The sequence below is a fragment of the Arachis hypogaea genome, chromosome 20 (assembly GCF_003086295.3).
Source record: "Arachis hypogaea cultivar Tifrunner chromosome 20, arahy.Tifrunner.gnm2.J5K5, whole genome shotgun sequence".
Taxonomy (NCBI): domain Eukaryota; kingdom Viridiplantae; phylum Streptophyta; class Magnoliopsida; order Fabales; family Fabaceae; genus Arachis; species Arachis hypogaea.
In genome coordinates, this window is record NC_092055.1 from 131737599 (window position 1) to 131756559 (window position 18961).

The 18961-nt window shown below is 30.4% G+C and overlaps 1 protein-coding gene across 1 annotated transcript; it reads left to right on the forward strand.

Annotated features, from left to right (window-relative positions):
• Nucleotides 1-7646: 7646 nt before the first annotated feature.
• Nucleotides 7647-8787, forward strand: LOC112785233 (UDP-galactose/UDP-glucose transporter 3-like). Its single transcript, XM_029296359.2, has 2 exons — nucleotides 7647-7762; nucleotides 8106-8787. The coding sequence occupies exons 1-2, from the start codon at nucleotides 7656-7658 to the stop codon at nucleotides 8509-8511; spliced, it is 513 nt and encodes a 170-aa protein (XP_029152192.1). The 5' UTR covers nucleotides 7647-7655; the 3' UTR covers nucleotides 8512-8787.
• Nucleotides 8788-18961: the final 10174 nt, after the last annotated feature.

Genomic DNA, 18961 nt, shown 5'->3' on the forward strand with positions numbered 1-18961 from the left:
TATATTATTATATTAAATTATATTTAATTAAATTTATTTTACATAAAAAATAAATTTAATTTTTATATATTATAAAATAATTTTTAGTTGGATTATTTATTTTTATTTATGAAATTTAAAATACTAATCAAATTTAAGTTATTTATTTTAATATTTTATAATATTAAATTATTTTAAATTTATAAATTTAAATAATATTATTATAAAAAAATAATTATATTAATTTTAATTATTTTAATTAACTAATTAGGTGGGACCACAATAGGGATTAAAGTTAGTTTCTTCTAATGGAGAAGAGAGAGATTCTTTGAGTTCCTATTTATTGGTTATGACGCAAAATTTAATGTGGAATCACTTTTTATGACAGGTGAGCCATAAATAGGGACTGAAATGAATTCCCTACTGGCATGGTTCTGAAAACCGAACCGGATCGGCCAATTCAACCGGAAAAATCAGAAACTGGTCACCTAACCGGTCCGGGTAAGGTCAGAAACCGGCTAGCAAAAAACCGGTGAAAAAACCGGTCGAACTGACGGTTAACCGGTGAACTGGAAGAACCGTCTGGTTTTTTCACGGTTTATTGGTTTGAAAATTAAACTTCAAAACGGCGTCGTTTTGAAGGAAAAAAAAAAGAGAAAAGGGCTATCTTCAGCCACGAACCATAAATCCCTAATTGCCACCAGCCACCACCCTCAGTCAGTATCTCAGTTTCTCTCACCCTCTCACCCTCCGACAAGCCACAGCCCCTCATCGCCGTCGCACCTCTCCTCCATCGCCATCGCGGAGCTCCGCTCCTCCATCGTAGTCGCCCAGCTCGCCACCTCCACCGTCGCACCTCTCCTCCATCGCCGTCGCCCAGCTCCCCACCTCCACCGTCGTCGCCGAGCTCTCCACCTCCACCGTCGTCGCCGAGCTCTCCACCTCCACCGTCGCACCTCTCCTCCATCACCGTCGCCCAGCTCCCCACCTCCACCGTCGTCGCCCAGCTCTCCACCTCGCCCAGCTCGCCGGTAATACTCTGCCTTCCACCTCGGTTCATGTATGCGGGCATGATTCTGTTCATGGTTCTGTTCTTGTTCCTGTTCTTCTCTATCACAGAAAACATGTTGCTCTCTGTTCATGTTCCTTTCTGTTCATGACTTCATGTTTATCTTTGATGTTTCTGTTCCTATATCTGTTTAATTTTGATGCTTCAATTTTTTGCTGCTTAAATTGGGCTAAAGTTGAATTTGAAGATAACCAAGATTGCCTTAATCTTTTTGAAAAGCTACATATCTTCCTTGCCCATTTTTTCTCTGTAATATTCTGTAGTGTTTGATATTCATATTATGGAGGATAAGATTGAATCATGCTAAATCAGTAAATCCTAATAAAGTGAGCAAATCTATTGGACAAAGTAGGGCAAATTGTGTTCCTTAATAATAACGATTAAGAAAGTAATCTGTATTGTTTTGACAGCAATAGTCTGCCTGTCTATGTGTGTGTGTGTTCTGGATGAAATTTGGTGTTGCTAATAGCCTAATATCTTTCTATTCTTTGTTGTGGAAATTTGCCATATCTGATTAGAAAACTCCTTGTTTGTGTATAGAAACCATAGGGATAGTCCTTGTTTGTGTATAGAAAGTTAGTAATTGTATCTTTTGAATGTAGAACACTATGGGTTTGTCATTATGTACGTTTTATTTTTTGTTTAGTTATAAACTTTGATGTTTGAAGTTGTTTGTGAACCTCTAATCTTAAGTAATGGATAATTTATTATGTGAAATGTTAAATTTTATTAAGTTATAAATTATTGAATTTTATTAAGTTTAATAATTTTATTTAATATTTAATTAAACCGGTTGAACTCCGGTTCAATCCCGGTCGAACCAGTGAACCATTGATCCAGTGACCTCACTGGTTTATTGACCGGTCCGGTTCTCGCAACCTTGCCTACTGGAGATGGTCTTAAGGATCGGATCGCAGATTTCTGTGCTGTATCCGCGTATCCGATCCGCGAATCTGCATATTCGCATAAAATAATTAAAAATTAAAAAATAAAAAATATATATACGTTAGTTACTTTGTGTTGCAGCCACCTAACCTAATCCTAATCTCATTTTCACATTTTGCACTTCACCCTTCGTCCCTTCCCTGTTTCCTTCCTTGTTCCTTCCTTCACGGCGCTGAAATGTGAAAGCCTGAAACAAAGTGAAACCCAAATCTCCTGACCCCAATCTCACCCATTCATCCCCAATTTCTGAAATCGTTCACCCCGCCGTTCACCCCCTGACCCCCAATCTCTCAGACTCTCACCTATTCTGCCGTTCACCCCCGCCGTTCCTGCCTGCGCTGGTCGATTTTCTCGTCAACATTGACGACAATGTTCAGATCCTTGAGCAGGCTGTTATGGCGTTGAATCTTGGATCTGGATCTGGATAAAATCGAAGACGGCGAGCTCTGGTGGAAAACCTTGATGCTCAAGAACCAGAGCAACACTAGCAGCAGCTGCTTGGATTCTCTGGTGGAAAACCCCCAATCTCTCACCCCTAGGCCCTAATCTCTTCACCGTGTTCAGGATTTCAGGTAATTTTCATGAGTAACCTGCTGAATTGAAATGCTCTATTTCTCTGTTTTGTATTTGGACTCAATTTTTTGACTTATTTTCAATACATAATAGTAACCTGTTGTAATTACCCTTACTGTTATTGTGTTTTTTAAAGAATTCTGCTCGTGTTATTGTTTATATGAATTATGTGAGATGCTGGTGTTCTATTCTATGTTTATATGTTTTTAAATAAACACTTTTAGAATTAAAAAATTAAATACAAAATAATTTATTTATAAGTTATTTTTAATATAAAAATTTGTTGTTTAAGTTATTTTTAAAAAAAATTAATTAAATTATTTATTCAAATTGAACTTAAATCCTATTCAATATTTTAATATGCATATTCTTAGTTTAAAGTCGCTTGAGCTCTTTCCATGTTTGATGAGGAGGAAAACCGCATTTCAGTATGTCATGCCACCACCATAAAATACAATTAAATAATCACCATAAAATACAATTAAATAATTAATATCAGATTCAGAATTTAAAAAAAAGTTGGAAGAAGAGGGAAGATGAGAAGGCTAAGGAAAAGAGGGAGATGTGGTGGTTTAGGTGTGTGTGCGAGAAAAATAATGAAGGTGCTATCATGGGAATAGATTTCAGTTATGAAGATTTAGGCTGTGTTAATGTTTGGTAAACACGTTGGAAGCATAAAAAATATGTTTAATTTTTTTGAACTTTATAATTTTTGTTTGGTTAACTTTTTTTTCTTTAAAGGCGAACATAATTTTTTATTTGAACTCCCGTTTATCAGAAGCAACTAATTGTAACTTTTGCATTTAATTTTTGTGTTCACTTGATCAATTAATTTTAATTGACATTCTACTAATTTTGTCATTTAATCTCATTTACAATAAAAGATACCAAAAAAATAATCATAAGAGTTCTTAAGTATTTTTTTTATAGCTATAACTATGCTTTATAAACAAATATTTTTTTTAATATTATTATTAGTACTCTTTGTTAAAGTTTTAATTTTTATTAATTTTTATTTTTTTTTCTTGCTAATAGTATGAATATTTTTATTTAGAATGTTTTTAATGTTCACTTAGGTATATTATTGTATTTTTTTTAATAGATTTTTTAGTATTCATTGTTTATATAAATTTTTTTAATCATTTTTATTAATACGTATTTTTTAATAGAACTTTATTTTTTTATTTGACTTTGTATATTTTTTATTATATATTTTTAAATTAGTATATATTTTATTTATTATTGTTAATTTTTATAATATAAATTTCATTAGAAATAATTAAATACAAAAGGAGTACTAAATTTTAACACATAAATTTAAATTATTTTTAAAAGAAATTATAGTCAAATAGTGTTAAAATAATATAATTTTGAATGATATAAATTTATGTCTTTTTTTTTAGTATTTTTTGTCTAAACGTAATTTTGAATGATGTAATCCAAACAATATTCATTTTGTTATAATCCGTTTTTATACAAAATTACTAAACATAAATCACGTTTAATACGAACTTACTTTTTATCAAAATCAAAGTTTATAAAATCAATTTTATACAAATTCTTGTTTGCAAACTCTAATCCAAACACACATTTAAACACACATTTAGTATTAGTATTTGTTTGAGCACTAATAAATTGGTAAAAAAATTTTTAATAATTTTTTTATTTTTAATATATTTAATAAATTTATAATAATAAAAATAAAAATATTAGAAAATAATTTTTTTGAGAAGTTATAATTTATTTTTTTTTAATTTTTTTAAAAAAAATATTTTTACGTAATAAGTAAACAAAAATTACTTTTAGATTATTATATTTAAGAAAAAGTATATGGAACAACTCTTAATCAACTAAGAATGGAACAATTTAATTATAATTACATTAATAATTAATTTTAAATTTTTTAAATTCAAAATTAAAAAAAATTTAAAATTAATTAAATAAACCTAATTAAAACTTATAAAAACCTTTCTCCTCTCCCACATTAATCTATCTCCCTCTAACAACCACACACCGACTCCTCTCTCTCTCACCGTCAGGCTCTCTTCACTGGTAGTGAGTATTTTTAATGAAATTGATTTTCAGTATCGGGTAGTTTTTATCATTGGTGGTGGGAAAAGGGAAATTGATCTCTATGCCTATGTTCATTTGCAACAGTGAAGGTTATTTTGTATTTATTTAACTTTGTTCTCTTTACATATTTGCAGGAATTGTTTGCTTGTTAGAAGATACATCATTGCAAATAGATTGGAATATAAAAGACTTCATAATAAAGGTGTTGACTCCTTCATGGCGAGTGAAGGTTTCAACCATGAAGGTTTCAAGAAGCCGAAATAATCTACCATAGTTTCAAGTGAATGAAGATTTGAGATCATGAACAATTATAAAAATATAAAAAAATATTTATTTAATATGAAAAAAACATCCTAATGTTTAACAAAAGAAATATCTAGTTATATTTTGACAAAATAATTAGATATCTATAAAATTTAAAAAAAATTATGAAATTCTTAAAGAAATAGAGACATTCACATTTGTAATATAAAAAAATTCAAAAAATATATAAAAGAACATTTATTTAGTATGAAAAAGAAACATTTTGATACTTAGTAAAAGAAACATTTATATATATTAATTTATTTTTATTAAGATGAATTTCGAGGTCCAGCCTATTAAAGAGTTAACAGGAGTTGGCTGAACCGGTTCTCTAGCAAAATTGTATATTTAATCATAATTAATAAATAAAATTTTTTTTCATAAAATAACCAAACATAAAATTATTTTTATTTTTTTATAAAATTAAAAAAAAACTCAAAAAAATATTTTTTTAAAAACTTACCTAAAACAAACTCTTAACACATACCATTAAGTTAAAAGCACATTTTTAATTAAAAATATTATTTACACGTTAAAAGCAGCTGAAAATCTAATGTATTTTATATTACATATATATTTTATTTTAATAATTAATTTTGATATACACCTAAAGTAATTAATTTTAATGCACCTCTTGGTTAGCACAAAAATAAAAGTTAACAGTTAAATTTGTTTCTAAAATATTACATTATCTCTAAATTAATTTCAAAAGATTTAATTAATTAAATTATTTTTTAAAAAATACAATTGTATTAATTATAAGATAAATAATATATAAATAAATAAATAATAACACTCTTATTCTAATAATATTATTTATTTTTTATAAATTTATACAAATATATAATACAGTAATGATATTATCAAGAATTAATGATATTATTATTTTTCATAAAAATATTAAAAGATTAATATTTTAGTGTAAAAAATTAAATAGCTAAATTTAAAAAGAAAAAATATTAATAATCTAAAATTTTATAAAGGTCCAGCTCTATGAAAGTGAAGATTTGTTGAAGAAACATGTCACCATTTTATAGCATCAGCGAATGAGCAGAGCCACTGTGTATATGAAACCAATAAAAAATGTCCACGTGGAATTTCGACGTAAGTTGGCGCGCACCGATCCCACCCTCCTATATTCCCGTCTTTCTCCCGAAGCACACACATATCGTGGCATTCATTCATCATCATATTAAAGTACATAAACCTCAAAACGCCGTCGTTTCATTCATGGAGGCTCACGGATCCGGTCTCCGCCGCGTCCTAGTTCTGACCTTCTGTGTCGCCGGCATCTGGTCTGCCTACATCTACCAAGGCATTCTTCAAGAAACTCTGTAAGACACGCTGATTCGATCATTTCTGTTACGAATTTTTAAATTTTCGTTTCTGAATTCGTTTTTCTCTTTTAAAATGAGTCAGATCCACAAAGCGGTTCGGTCCAAATGGCGAGAGGTTTGAGCACCTTGCATTTCTGAACTTGGCGCAGAATGTGGTTTATTTGATATGGTCTTACATAAGTGAGCCCCTGTTTTACTTCTTTGTTTGGTTCTTTCATTTCTGCAAGTTACAGTGTAGAACGAAAGAAATTTTGTTTGTTCTGCTTTGTGTTTATGCGCGTTTTAGTGTGGTTGCTTATGTTATTTTGATATTGCAAAATAATAATAATACAGTGATTAAGATATGGTCAAGTGGGAGTAGTGGTGGTGCACCTTGGTGGTCTTACTGGAGTTGTGGAATTACCAACACTATTGGTCCAGCGATGGAAATTGAAGCACTCAAGTATATTAGTTACCCGGCTCAGGCATGTTACTTTTCTTCATTGTATGAGCTCTTCAAACTGTTTTTTTTTTTTTTTTGGAAAGAGGCCTTTTTAGAGATTTTGGACCTACCTCCATTGTATGGATGTGATATATTTCTGTGTCTTCAGTATACTGGTTTTTAATGGTGGTGGTGTATTTGCTTTGTTGTCTGCTTGCAGGTACTGGCAAAAATCCTCAAAAATGATTCCAGGTCAGTATATGTATATCACTGTCACTATTTCATGCTCCAGAAAAACTGAATTTATTTAGGATAATTCAAATCAATTCAAAGTGGTATAGCCTTTTTATGTCTATTTGGGTTCAAATAGAATCACATTAGGTGGAACACCATGTTATTACCCATCTCATAGTAACCTTGCATTTATGAGTAGTAATGCATTGTGTTTAATCATTTCTATTTGTGTTTCACATCCTTTCATATACTTATAGGAGATTAAAAATATCTATTTGGTGAAGTTTGTAAAAAAAAAAAAAACATCGTTTCCTTACTTCTTACCACCTCTAAGTATGTAAAAATGGAGAAGCCTGAAGCCTATGGTCATTTTTTTATAAAAAAGCGTTCTACCATCCTCTAGTTATTTACATTTTAGTAGTTATTTTATATTTCATAACAAGTACTCACTTTACCATGATACAGTTATGTTGATGGGTACTATAGTGTATGGTATAAGATACACTTTTCCAGAATACGTCTGTACATTCCTTGTTGTTGGAGGGGTATCAACATTTGCGCTTTTAAAGGTTAGGAACTTATCAGAATAATACAGAAAATATTACTATAGGGATACACTTTCCCATGTTGCGTATAAAAAATTCATGTGGATTGAGAATGCAGCTTAGCTTTCGAATTTCTCATCTTTGCTTATGCTTATTGGCATACTATCTCAAAGACTATGAGCAAGTTAGCACATCCAAATGCTACCCTTGGATATGGACTATGTTTCCTGAACCTTACATTTGATGGATTTATAAATGCAACTCAGGATTCCTTAAAAGCAAGGTAAAATAAGCAAACCTTGTTCCTCGATCTGTCTGATTGCTTGTAAACTGCAAAACTTTTGGATTCTTGTCCTTCCTTGACATAATGCCTCCCCCTCCCCCCTCCCCTCTCTTCTTGATTCACTGACTCTGACTTTTCCCCATTATTCCAAGATAATGATGTGTATAAGTAAAATTATGATGAGGATAATGACGCTAAATGTAAAAAATTTTTAGTTCTATTTTTCGGGTGTTTGAATGTTAACTTTTCAGCAATGTTTAGATTTTAAAATGGGAGATGATTCATATTTAAGACTATAGCAAGTGTTATTAATTTAATGCAATTACTGGTTTTTGTTACTCAGGTACCCTAAAACAAGTGCTTGGAATATTATGTTGGGAATGAATTTATGGGGAACCATATACAATATGATTTACATGTTTGGCTGGCCCAGTGGAAGTGGATTTGAAGCTGTTCGCTTCTGCAAACAGCATCCAGAGGCAGCATGGGATATTATTCTCTTCTGCTGTTGTGGTGCTGTGGGCCAAAACTTCATCTTTTTGACAATAAGCCGATTTGGCTCTTTGGCTAACACCACCATTACTACCACTCGCAAATTCGTTAGCATTGTGGTATCTTCTCTGTTGAGTGGAAATCCGCTTTCAACAAAACAATGGGGTTGTGTTTGTATGGTATTCACTGGATTGTCATACCAGATCTACCTCAAGTGGCAGAAGCTACAACGACTGCAGAAAAGAAAAGCCACTTGAGGAGCAACCTTCAGCAAATTTGAATTCACACGTTGGTGTTGGCTCATTTGCCCATCAACCATTGTTATATCTTGATAACCTTAAAAGTTTTGATGAACCCAATTTAGATTTATAAGAATTTCATAGAAATGTTTCTTTAATATAGTTGTAATTGTACTCCGGGCAATATACCATCCATCTATCATTTGATCTCAATGTAAATGTAGTTTATATCTCATTCCGTTGTGGATAAGTGGTATGTCGGAATGGAATAATGGCTATATTCAATTAACATTACACCCGTTGTAATTTGATATTGATAAGTAATAACTCTAATTGAGTAGATGCTATTTTTAGAAATAGAAGTTAAGGTTAAATATTTCATTTCTTCTTGGTTCATATATTTATTTTTACATGCCAAAACTTCATTTTATGTACAATTCCTTGCCTACTTTCTATAAGGTGAGTATAGCAAACTATCTTTATATGAGAAATAAGAGAATATAAATAAGCCATCAGAACTAAATAAATAGTTTGGATTAAATTTTGAAATAAAATCCACTCATTTGCACCTTCCTTATTTGTTTCGTTGAAACTATTAAATGATTAGGATTAAAGTATTGTCTACCGTTTTGTGATTAAAATTTATCCAAGTTCCATCTTGTAAATGTGATTTATCTCCAAACTTGATCTTCCCTCCATCATCAGTGATATGAGCCCTGCTGCATTACAGTAGGAGAATATTTTAGCATCATTCTTTGTAGAATTTGTGCATGGGATTCATAACGTGTACTTTACCTCATTTTCTTGATAGAAACAGCAGATTCTGATGTTGCATCTGTGTATAATCATGTTGGAAAATAATTTTCTTGTTATTTGAATTGATGTGTGATGAAATGCTGTTCTCTTTAGCTAAATTAAGCTTCATATTTTTGCCTCTTTCTGCAGAGCGTAGAGAAGCGAAGATTTGTAGAAGAAACATGTCACCACATTAAAGTATCAGCCAATGAGGAGAGCACCGATATTCTACACATAAAGCAGCCTAATGACCCTATCTAGTTTAATTTTATTTCTACCCCGAGACTATTGGCTTGCCTAGAGTAATTTCATGTTAGTTTTCTCTTTCTTTATATATAAATGATGTCAATTACTGCACTGATATGTATGATACCGAATTAACTCAATTAAGGATTTGGTGAATCTAACTTTGAGATGGAAAGCGCCAGGGATCTTGGTATGTTGCAACTTGTATATCATTTTTTTTTCTTGTTGACTTTTAGCCATTGTCTTATTCCAACTCTCAATTGAGTCTTTAAATGCAATGATTGAGATGTTGCTCCTTCAAATCAACATGGTTTTTAGAAAAACAAAAACAAGAGTCCATTTGATATGTCTGGGTATTATTGGAACTGAAGAGAGTTGATGGCTTATACTCATACAATTAGATTAAGAGTCACTGTTGTGAATGGTGGTAAATGATGTTGGTGGTGGTGGTAGGATTAGGGGTGTTTACGGTGCGGTTTAGTTCGGTTTTAAAAGAAAAGTCATTCGATCCGAATATTTATTTTATGTGTGGTATGGTTTGATTTGGATGAACTTTTTTTGAAAATTCGATCCGAACTAATCCGATCCAATTACAAGCGGTTTGGATCAATTTGGATTTGCAATTTTTTAAATAAAAAATAACTTAGTTTTCAAAGCTAATGCTACCTGACATAGTATAAATGCACACTACTAAAGTATTAATAATCCCATAAATATTATAATCTCTCCAACAACCCAACATAATAATAAAACATAAATCTCATAAACATTATAAAGTAACATGTCAAGCAATTCAACAAATTCAACAAGTCTTGATAAAATTATAATTTTTTAGTATAAAAACAAGTCTCAATAACACAAAATTAAATAACATAACAAGTCTTAATAAAAACATAACATAAAAAACTCCAAACTGAGAGGTGAAGCATTGATCACTAATTAGATTCATCACCAGAGTCTTCTTCATCTACTAGTTAAAAAATTGGCTCAAGTTCTATAATAAAATATAATAAAATAAATATTAGTAACTTAAACATATTATCAAGTAGTAAAGTTAATCAATATTTGCAGATAAAATAAAACATAATAATAAAGAATATTACTTTTTTCAAGTTTTTCAAATTCTTTAAAAGATTCTTCAAGATCAATTGGCAATAAATTGGTTCAAAACTAATTTTGTGCACAAATCAAAACTTTAACAGTTTTTAGGATAAGAGAACTCCTATATTGATTAAGCACTTTACCTCAAGTGCTAAAGGCAAATTCAGAAACAACCGTAGATACAGGCATAGTTAGAATATCCCTCGTAATTTGACTAAGAAGAGAATATTTGTAATTATTAGAGCTCACGTTTCACTAAGTTAAAATGTCAAAACTACTTGGATTAACTGGTTTCTCCAAGGACTCCATGAGGTACAAATCTATTTCATTTGTGTTGACACTCTCACTTGCTTGTACATCATTTTCAAATGTTGCTTCTCCAAGGACTCCATGAGGTACAAATCTATTTCATTTGTGTTGACACTCTCACTTGCTTGTACATCATTTTCAAATGTTACTGCAAAGCGAACATCATCAAAGGCACCATCATCCATCTCCACATCTTAGCTGTGTTGTGCAGATTGGTGTGCTTGGTCATTATTGAGAGCAACTTTATAGCTGTTAAATAAGTCATTGAATACTTTTTTCACCTTACCACATAAAAAATCAGCATCCTCCTTCTCAAACAACCTTTGAAAACTCCACTCAACAAACTTAATATTGTATCTAGGATCAAGTACCACAGCAACAAAAATTATTATGTTCATATTCTTCAAGTTACCCCAATATTTATCATGCTTAGCCTTCATTTTTATAGCCATACCCTTAAGTAATATGTCATTATTATTAGCCCAAGTCTTCAAAGAACTAAGAATTAAACAAAAGTGATGAAAATATGAAGAAAAGGTCACAAATGTAGTAATCGAGACTTTTTTTGTTACATCGAAAAAATCTTCAAAAATCTCACAAAGATTCTTGCATTATCTCAATCTTCATTCTTTGAAATGCCCCCTTTATCATTACAAACTCAGCATCCCTCTATTTAATCTCTTAAAGGCCTTTTGAAATTTTAAATCACTATCAAGCATTATGTAAGTGAAATTCCAATTAGTGGGACATCTAATTGCACACAAGAGCAGTTTTGGATCCTAGCCTCTTTAACACAATTTTTAAACCTATCCATGCGACTAGGAGAAGCACAGTCATATCTAACAACATTCCTAATTTGCTAATTGAAGAATGCATATCCTTCAAACCATCATTCACTACCAAATTCAAAATATGAGCACAATACCTAATATGAAAATGTTCACCTTTTAAAGGATGTGAAGTCCAATCCTCCATTCTACCTTTCAAGTAATAAATGGCAATATCATTTGAACTAGCATTATCAACTATGATGCTAAAGACTCTACTTATTCTCATTTTTAAAAGACATTTTTCTATCTTCCTACCAATTGTTTCACCTTTATGATTCTTAATGATACAAAAGTTAAGAAATCTCTTTTGCAACTTCCAATCTTGATCAATAAAATGTGCAGTGAGGCAAAGATAGTTTACATTTTATACAGAAGTCCAACAATTAGTGGTCAAACACACTTTGATTTGAGTTTATAAAAACACTCTTCAACTTATGTTTTTCATTCATGAACAAGTTCCAACAATCCCTAGTAACTGAAATCCTTCTCGGAATACGAAATTTTGACTGCAAAACACTCATGAAATAACGAAGGGCCCTTCGACAAATCTAAAAGACAACTCATCTACTATTATCATTTTAGCAAGGATTTGTCTACATAAATTAGGATTAAATGATATAGTAGTCAAACAATTACCCAGCCCATTTCCTTCTTCTTTTTTAAGTTGCTACATAACAAGTATTTTTTTGTGTGGAATCAAGTGAATTTTTTTAAAAAATTTTTTACACTGATTTAACAAGTGACTTTTAATATTGCTAGTACCATTTTTATGTGAATCAACCACATAAGATGCTCCACTTTAGGTTAGGGTTTGTGTTTGTAGGAAATGAGCATGGGGTGTGTGACTGTGTGTGCGGCACTGTGCTACTGCTAAGGCTATATTTATTTGAAGGAAAAATGGAAGAAAAGAAAAGGGAAGAAAGGAAATGAGAAGGAAAATGATTATTTTTTATTGTTTGGTTAAGAAGAAAAATTAGAGAGGAAGAAAAAGGGATGGAAAAAAATTGGTAGGCTCCAATATTGGAAAGAAAAGGAAGAGAAAACTTATTTTTTCTCTCTACTTCTAATATTATCCCTTCACTTTTTTTAATATATTTTATAATACAATGGTAAAATTGTCTTTTTATAACATTTCTTTCCTTCTTATTTTCCTTCCATCCAAACACATCTAAGAAAAATAAAAATTCACTCAATTTCTTTCCTTTCTTTTTTTTCTTTTTATTTCCTTTCTTTCTATTTTTTTTCTTCCAACCAAACATAGCCTAAGTGCTACGAGAAAAGGTGGAGGGTCTTATACTGTTATTATTATTATTATATTTAATATTTATATTATCATTATATATGTGGTTCGGTTCGATTTGATTGTGCAAAGCAGAATTGTAAACCGAACCGAACCGCAATAAATCCGATCCAAAATCTAAAAAATTTAAAATTGAGCAGTTTGTTTCAATTTTTGATTTGAATTGGTGTACTTTCGTGATTTTTTTTGGATCGATTTAAATCTGAACACCTTTAAATAGGATGATGCTAGTAGTGATGATAGTGACAGTGGATGTTGTTGCGTGCTGGTAGATGACAGATGGTGTAAGGCTGAGATTGATGGTGGAGAGAGTTGGAGATGGGAGATGGGATGACATAAGAATTGGAGTTTAGGATTAAAGTTAGGTTATATTTAGTAAGATTAATTATGTGTAGGGTTAGAGTTTATGGTTAATTAAAATTAAAGTAAATTTGGAGAAAGAAAAAAGAATGGACTAACTTTTTTTTGGGGGCGATTTTGGACTAATTTAAAATAAAGTAAATAATGTTAGTGATAATTTTGAGACTTATTCTAAACGCTAAGAACAAAAGTGATACTTTACTTTTTAATAATTTACGATGAGTTAACTTGTTTTAAATTCTTAATTAATTTCTAGAATAATGTGTCAAAAAACTGATAACTTTTGAGAATTTTTTTTATAGTATTTTAGGATTTGAATAATTCTATCTATTAAAATTTATCATTTATAATCACGAGTTAGTTTTAATATTTTTATGGTTAAATTCATCATCATAATAAACTGATAATTTTTTACGATTAATTTTAGTATTTTAATTTTATTTCTAATTAAATAACCTCTTATTTATGCTGAAAGTTGTTAAAAATTATACTAATCTTAACAAAAATTGAGATGAAGAGTCTAGCTAAAAAATTAATTTTTAATAGTTAATTTTAATTAATTTTTTAAAGTTATTTTTTGTTTTTATATTCACTATTTGTCCCTTCATTTTTTTTTTCTTGTTCTTTTCAACATCACTACAGTTTTTATCTCTCATTGTTATTGGCTATTCACTGCTATCACTGGCCGGTCACTCTAAATTTTCCATAGAGTAAACTGTAAAGGTTAAAAAAGATAACATCGAAGGTAAAAAAGTAATTATCTAATTCAGAATCCAAAATTTTAAAAGTGAACATTTTAATTTTTTTTAAAAAAAATTAATACACAAAAATATTTTTAAAATTTTACTTTGACTAATAAATCAGTCTTTAGTTCATTTTTTAGTGAAATAATTATCCAAATCAGTTTTAAGGATTTTAAAATCAGACATTTTAATTTCTACAAAAATTAATTCACAAATTAATCTCCATCATTTTTTACATCAGACATAATAGTCTCTGTCTATTTTTCGGATAACACACTAAATTCTTCAAGTATTTATTATAAAAAAAATATTAGTATATATTATAATCAAATTAACTTTTAATTAAGGTTAAGTTAAACCTATTTGATTTTTAGTATGGTATTTATTATGAAATAGAAATTTAGTTAGTTTTTTGAGTTAATTGATAATTTGGTAATCAAGTTGAGATTCAAGTGAAAATAAAAAAATAACTTTGATTATACTTAATTCCTAGCTATTACACTAAGTTAAGTTACATTAAATCCAAAAATATCAAATAATTTCAATGATAATGATTGTATGAACATATTTATTTACAATTTTAAGTGCATACACATGTATATAATCAATGTTTAGACCACTTCTTAATGAAAGACATATTTGGCTTGAAGTTAGAGAATATTCAACATAACAAAATGAAACGTATAAACAAGATATAAAACTAAACAAACTACAATAATATGCTTTTAATTTAACAGAATATGAGACTTAGTGCATCTCTTTTTATTAGATTTAGAATTATGTATGCAGTGAGGATGGTTCAATAATTTTTAAAAAAAAATACTATATTAAAAACCAAATAGGTTTAATTTAACCTTAAAAGTTAATTTGATTATAATATCTACTAATATTCTTTTTCTAATAAATACTTGAAGAATTTAGTGAGTCATGTTGAAAAATGGACGAGGACTGTTATGTCTGACGGAGAAAAACGTTGATGATTGATTTGGGTATTAATTTTTCTTAGAAACTAGAATGTCCAATTTTAAAATTTTTGGGGACTGATTTGGGTAATTATTCCTCCGAAAAATGAATTGGGGACTGGATTTGTTTGCCGGAGTTAAACATTGGGGATGTTTTGTGTATTAATTTTTTTTAAGGACTAAAAGGTCTACTTTTAAAATTCTTGAAGACTGATTTGAGTAATTACTCATAAAAATATTATAAGATGTTGGCTTTTGAAAAAGATTTAAAATATTCAAAGGGACTGTTTTAGAATTTAAAAGAAAAATTTAAGGACTATTTTGATATTTTCAAGATTTTTAAAGGCTATTTTGTATTTAACTTTGGGAACTGATTGTCTAGCTTGCACACGTGGACACTTAACGGCCGCATGTGCGAGTTAACGTTCCACGTCAGCAATTACTGTTAGTTACTAATGGAGGGGGACTGTATTGTCTAATGGAGAGGAACTGTATTGTCTAACAGAAACAAACGTTGGAAATAATTTTGTATATTTTAAAATTCGAATAACTAAAGTGTCTAATTTCAAAAATTCCGGGGACTAATTTGAGTAATTACTTTATTTTTATTAATCATAATAATAAAATATTATTAAAAATATACATAATAAACAAATAATACAAAAAATAAAAAAATATAAACTAAAAAATAATTTTATTCATTAAGATTAAAATGTTATAAGAAATAGTATTATTTAATTATTAACATATGATACTTACATTGAGGTGATGTAAACACCATAATAATAATAATAACTAAATTTAAGAGGTCGTTGCATTATAAAAATCATTATTTATATACTTAAACTCCTAAAATACTGACACGAAATAAATTTAAAAAAATATTTATAAGTGAAAAAAATAATTTTTCTTGATATAACTATTAATTATAGTAGCACAAATAGTTTTAACTGTAAACTTATTTTATCAACTTTACAAATTCTAAACTTTAAAAAAATATGAACAAAACACTTGAATTTGCTAAGACATTTATTCTTTAAGTGTTGCAAAGTATTAGAAGTTTTCACATTGCATTGAAATTTTGTAAATCATTCACATTAATTTTGTAATTGACCAAAACTTACCAATTTAATTTCATAGATGAGTTTATTTGCATGCAAGTTTCAAAGTATTATCTTCATAAGATTTTTTATAAATATTATCCATTATTTATGTGAAAAATTTTATGTTACATAAAAATTCTTCGCTAACTCATTCTCTTTTTCATTATTAAAAAATATCATAAAATATGATACTTAAAAATTAAATTAAGATTTACATAATAAAAAATAAATATGAGTTTATTTAAATTTTAAATTTTTTAATTTTAAAATTAATTTATAATTTAGCATTTGAAAATACATAAAATTTTATATATATATAAATAATTAAATTTGAGATAAATAGATAAAAAGTTAAAAAATTAAAATTTATTAATTTAAAAATAGGGCAAATCACTTAGATAAATCAATGCCAATTTAATATTACGCAAATCACCAAAAAAGAGAATCGTTACGTCTATCTTCCTAGAGGGCATTTCTATGTAAATTGAAGCAACCAAACTCGATTTAGCATAGTTCTATGTAAATTGAAACAGTGAAATTCGATTTAGTAGCTATTCATGTAAATCGAGTTAGCCTCATTCGATTTATGCATGCATGGTTACATTCCAAGTAAATCAAATTAGTCACATTTGATTTATGCATACTTAGTACGTTTCAAAGTAAATCGATGTCAGTGCGGGTAACGTCGTAGACATCCATAACGCTGTGTGACGTGACTCTAATATCTCGGGATGCACTACCTGCATGACGTCTGGCGAGCTGTACGGCATCCAAACGAACTGAAAAGGCAATCGGGTCTAACATAAAGATTCATCTCCAGTAACCACACAAAATAAGTCAAGAATAAAAGACTAAACTGTTTCGTACTCACATCGCCAAGACGAAGTAAATCTATATGCAGTCTGCAATGCGCAATTCGAGGTCCCTTCTCGCTCGACGTCAGCTGATAACCAGACCACCTACCACCCAAGAAATGTTATTAGCAAGTGACAAAAAAATCGGAAAAAATAGGAGCACAGAAAAGAACTAATAATCAACTTTGTACCTTGTGACAAACCCGCCAAGCCTAAAACCCGGGAATCGCTAGAAGATCCAAGACTGGAGGAGCTGCAGTGGTCCTGCCAACTTCACCACGTGCTTGTTGGCCACACGACATAGGCACTTGTATAACCACGACAGGGCGGCAAATCCCCAGCTATATCCGCCCATGTCCTCTAATATCACCACGTATGGCAGCCACCGAATACACATGCGGGCGTGTACCAGACTTGTTCCCGAAGAGCTGTGTTGATAATAGCATCATCATGTATGCTCTCACGTACCTCCTAACTGTCTTCTCGTCTGCGCGCTCTAGAAGATGACTGAATGTCTCCTGCATCCAAGTGCACTTTACAGTGAACTTGTCGAAGCAGTCCGGCGGTGCAACAACCCAACAACTTCTCAAACCAAGTCCATGCTGGACGGCCTCCCTCGATGTACCGCTCGAAGTCCATCAGACAACTGCTAACGTACTGTCTGTCGATCGGGAGCCCAAGATGGTAGGCTATATCCTGTAGCGTAATCGTGCACTCACCAAATGGCATATGAAATGTATGAGTCTCCGAACGCCATCTCTCCACAAATGCACTGACTAACGGCTCATCCAACCTAAACCAGTGGTCGTTGAGCCTCGCGAGATGGGCCAAGCCAGCCATCTGGACGTACGGCATGATCCTCTCATCATGTAACGGCATACCATGTTGCCTTCTCATGCTCGAGATACAGCGGTGGGTTGCATGACATCGAAAAATTGTCTTAGAATCATAACACTTTACAAAACAACATTCACCTAAAACGGCTAATATTAATCGAAAAATACTTTAACCATATTTACATTAAATTTTAACAAAACATAGTTAATCTATTATTTACAGCATAACCCTAAACCCTTTAGTGTATTCCTATAATTGTCTTACATCATTAATATAACATTTTATAATTCAATTTTTAAAATAAATTAAATTATTCTATTCTCTAGGCCAATCTTCTACTACCTACATAATCCGAAGCTTGAAATCGAAATTAACTTAAAGGTTCTTACCTCTTTATGAATACTCTAACTACTAATCAAGGTTTACAAAGCCTATTAATTATAAACTTCAAGTTTTAAACGGTTTAATATCACTAACAATCCTCTAACACACTCACTCCTAAATCAATACTCTAGCTACTACTTTAAGTTTAGACATTCTAATAATTCTAATAATCAAGTTCTAAGTGACTCAATATCATTAACAATAATTTATTTTTTAAATTAAAAAAAAATAAAAATTTACTAACCTCATCATGCACGCTACCACCAATATGCGCGACTCCATCCAACCGATAGATTCGATTTGGGTCGTCCTCCATTTGTACGATATCAAACTTGTAGAATAGCATCAGTTTCTTTGGATTTTCGGATGTGGTGGAGTATGGAGGTGAAATGTAATTCGAATGAACTAAATTCGAACTCCATATATAGCGAGAATAAGAGTAAATCGAATTAGGTGTTATAGATTTACCTTCGAGCCACCTTCCATGTAAATCGAACTGTCCTGATTCGATTTACCTTTAATTCAAAAATCATATGCTAATTCAAACGTCCCTGATTCGATTTACCAGCAATCCGAAAACTATGTGCTAATTTGAACTGGTATATTTTGAATTTCTATGATGTAAGCTCAATACTATGTGCTCC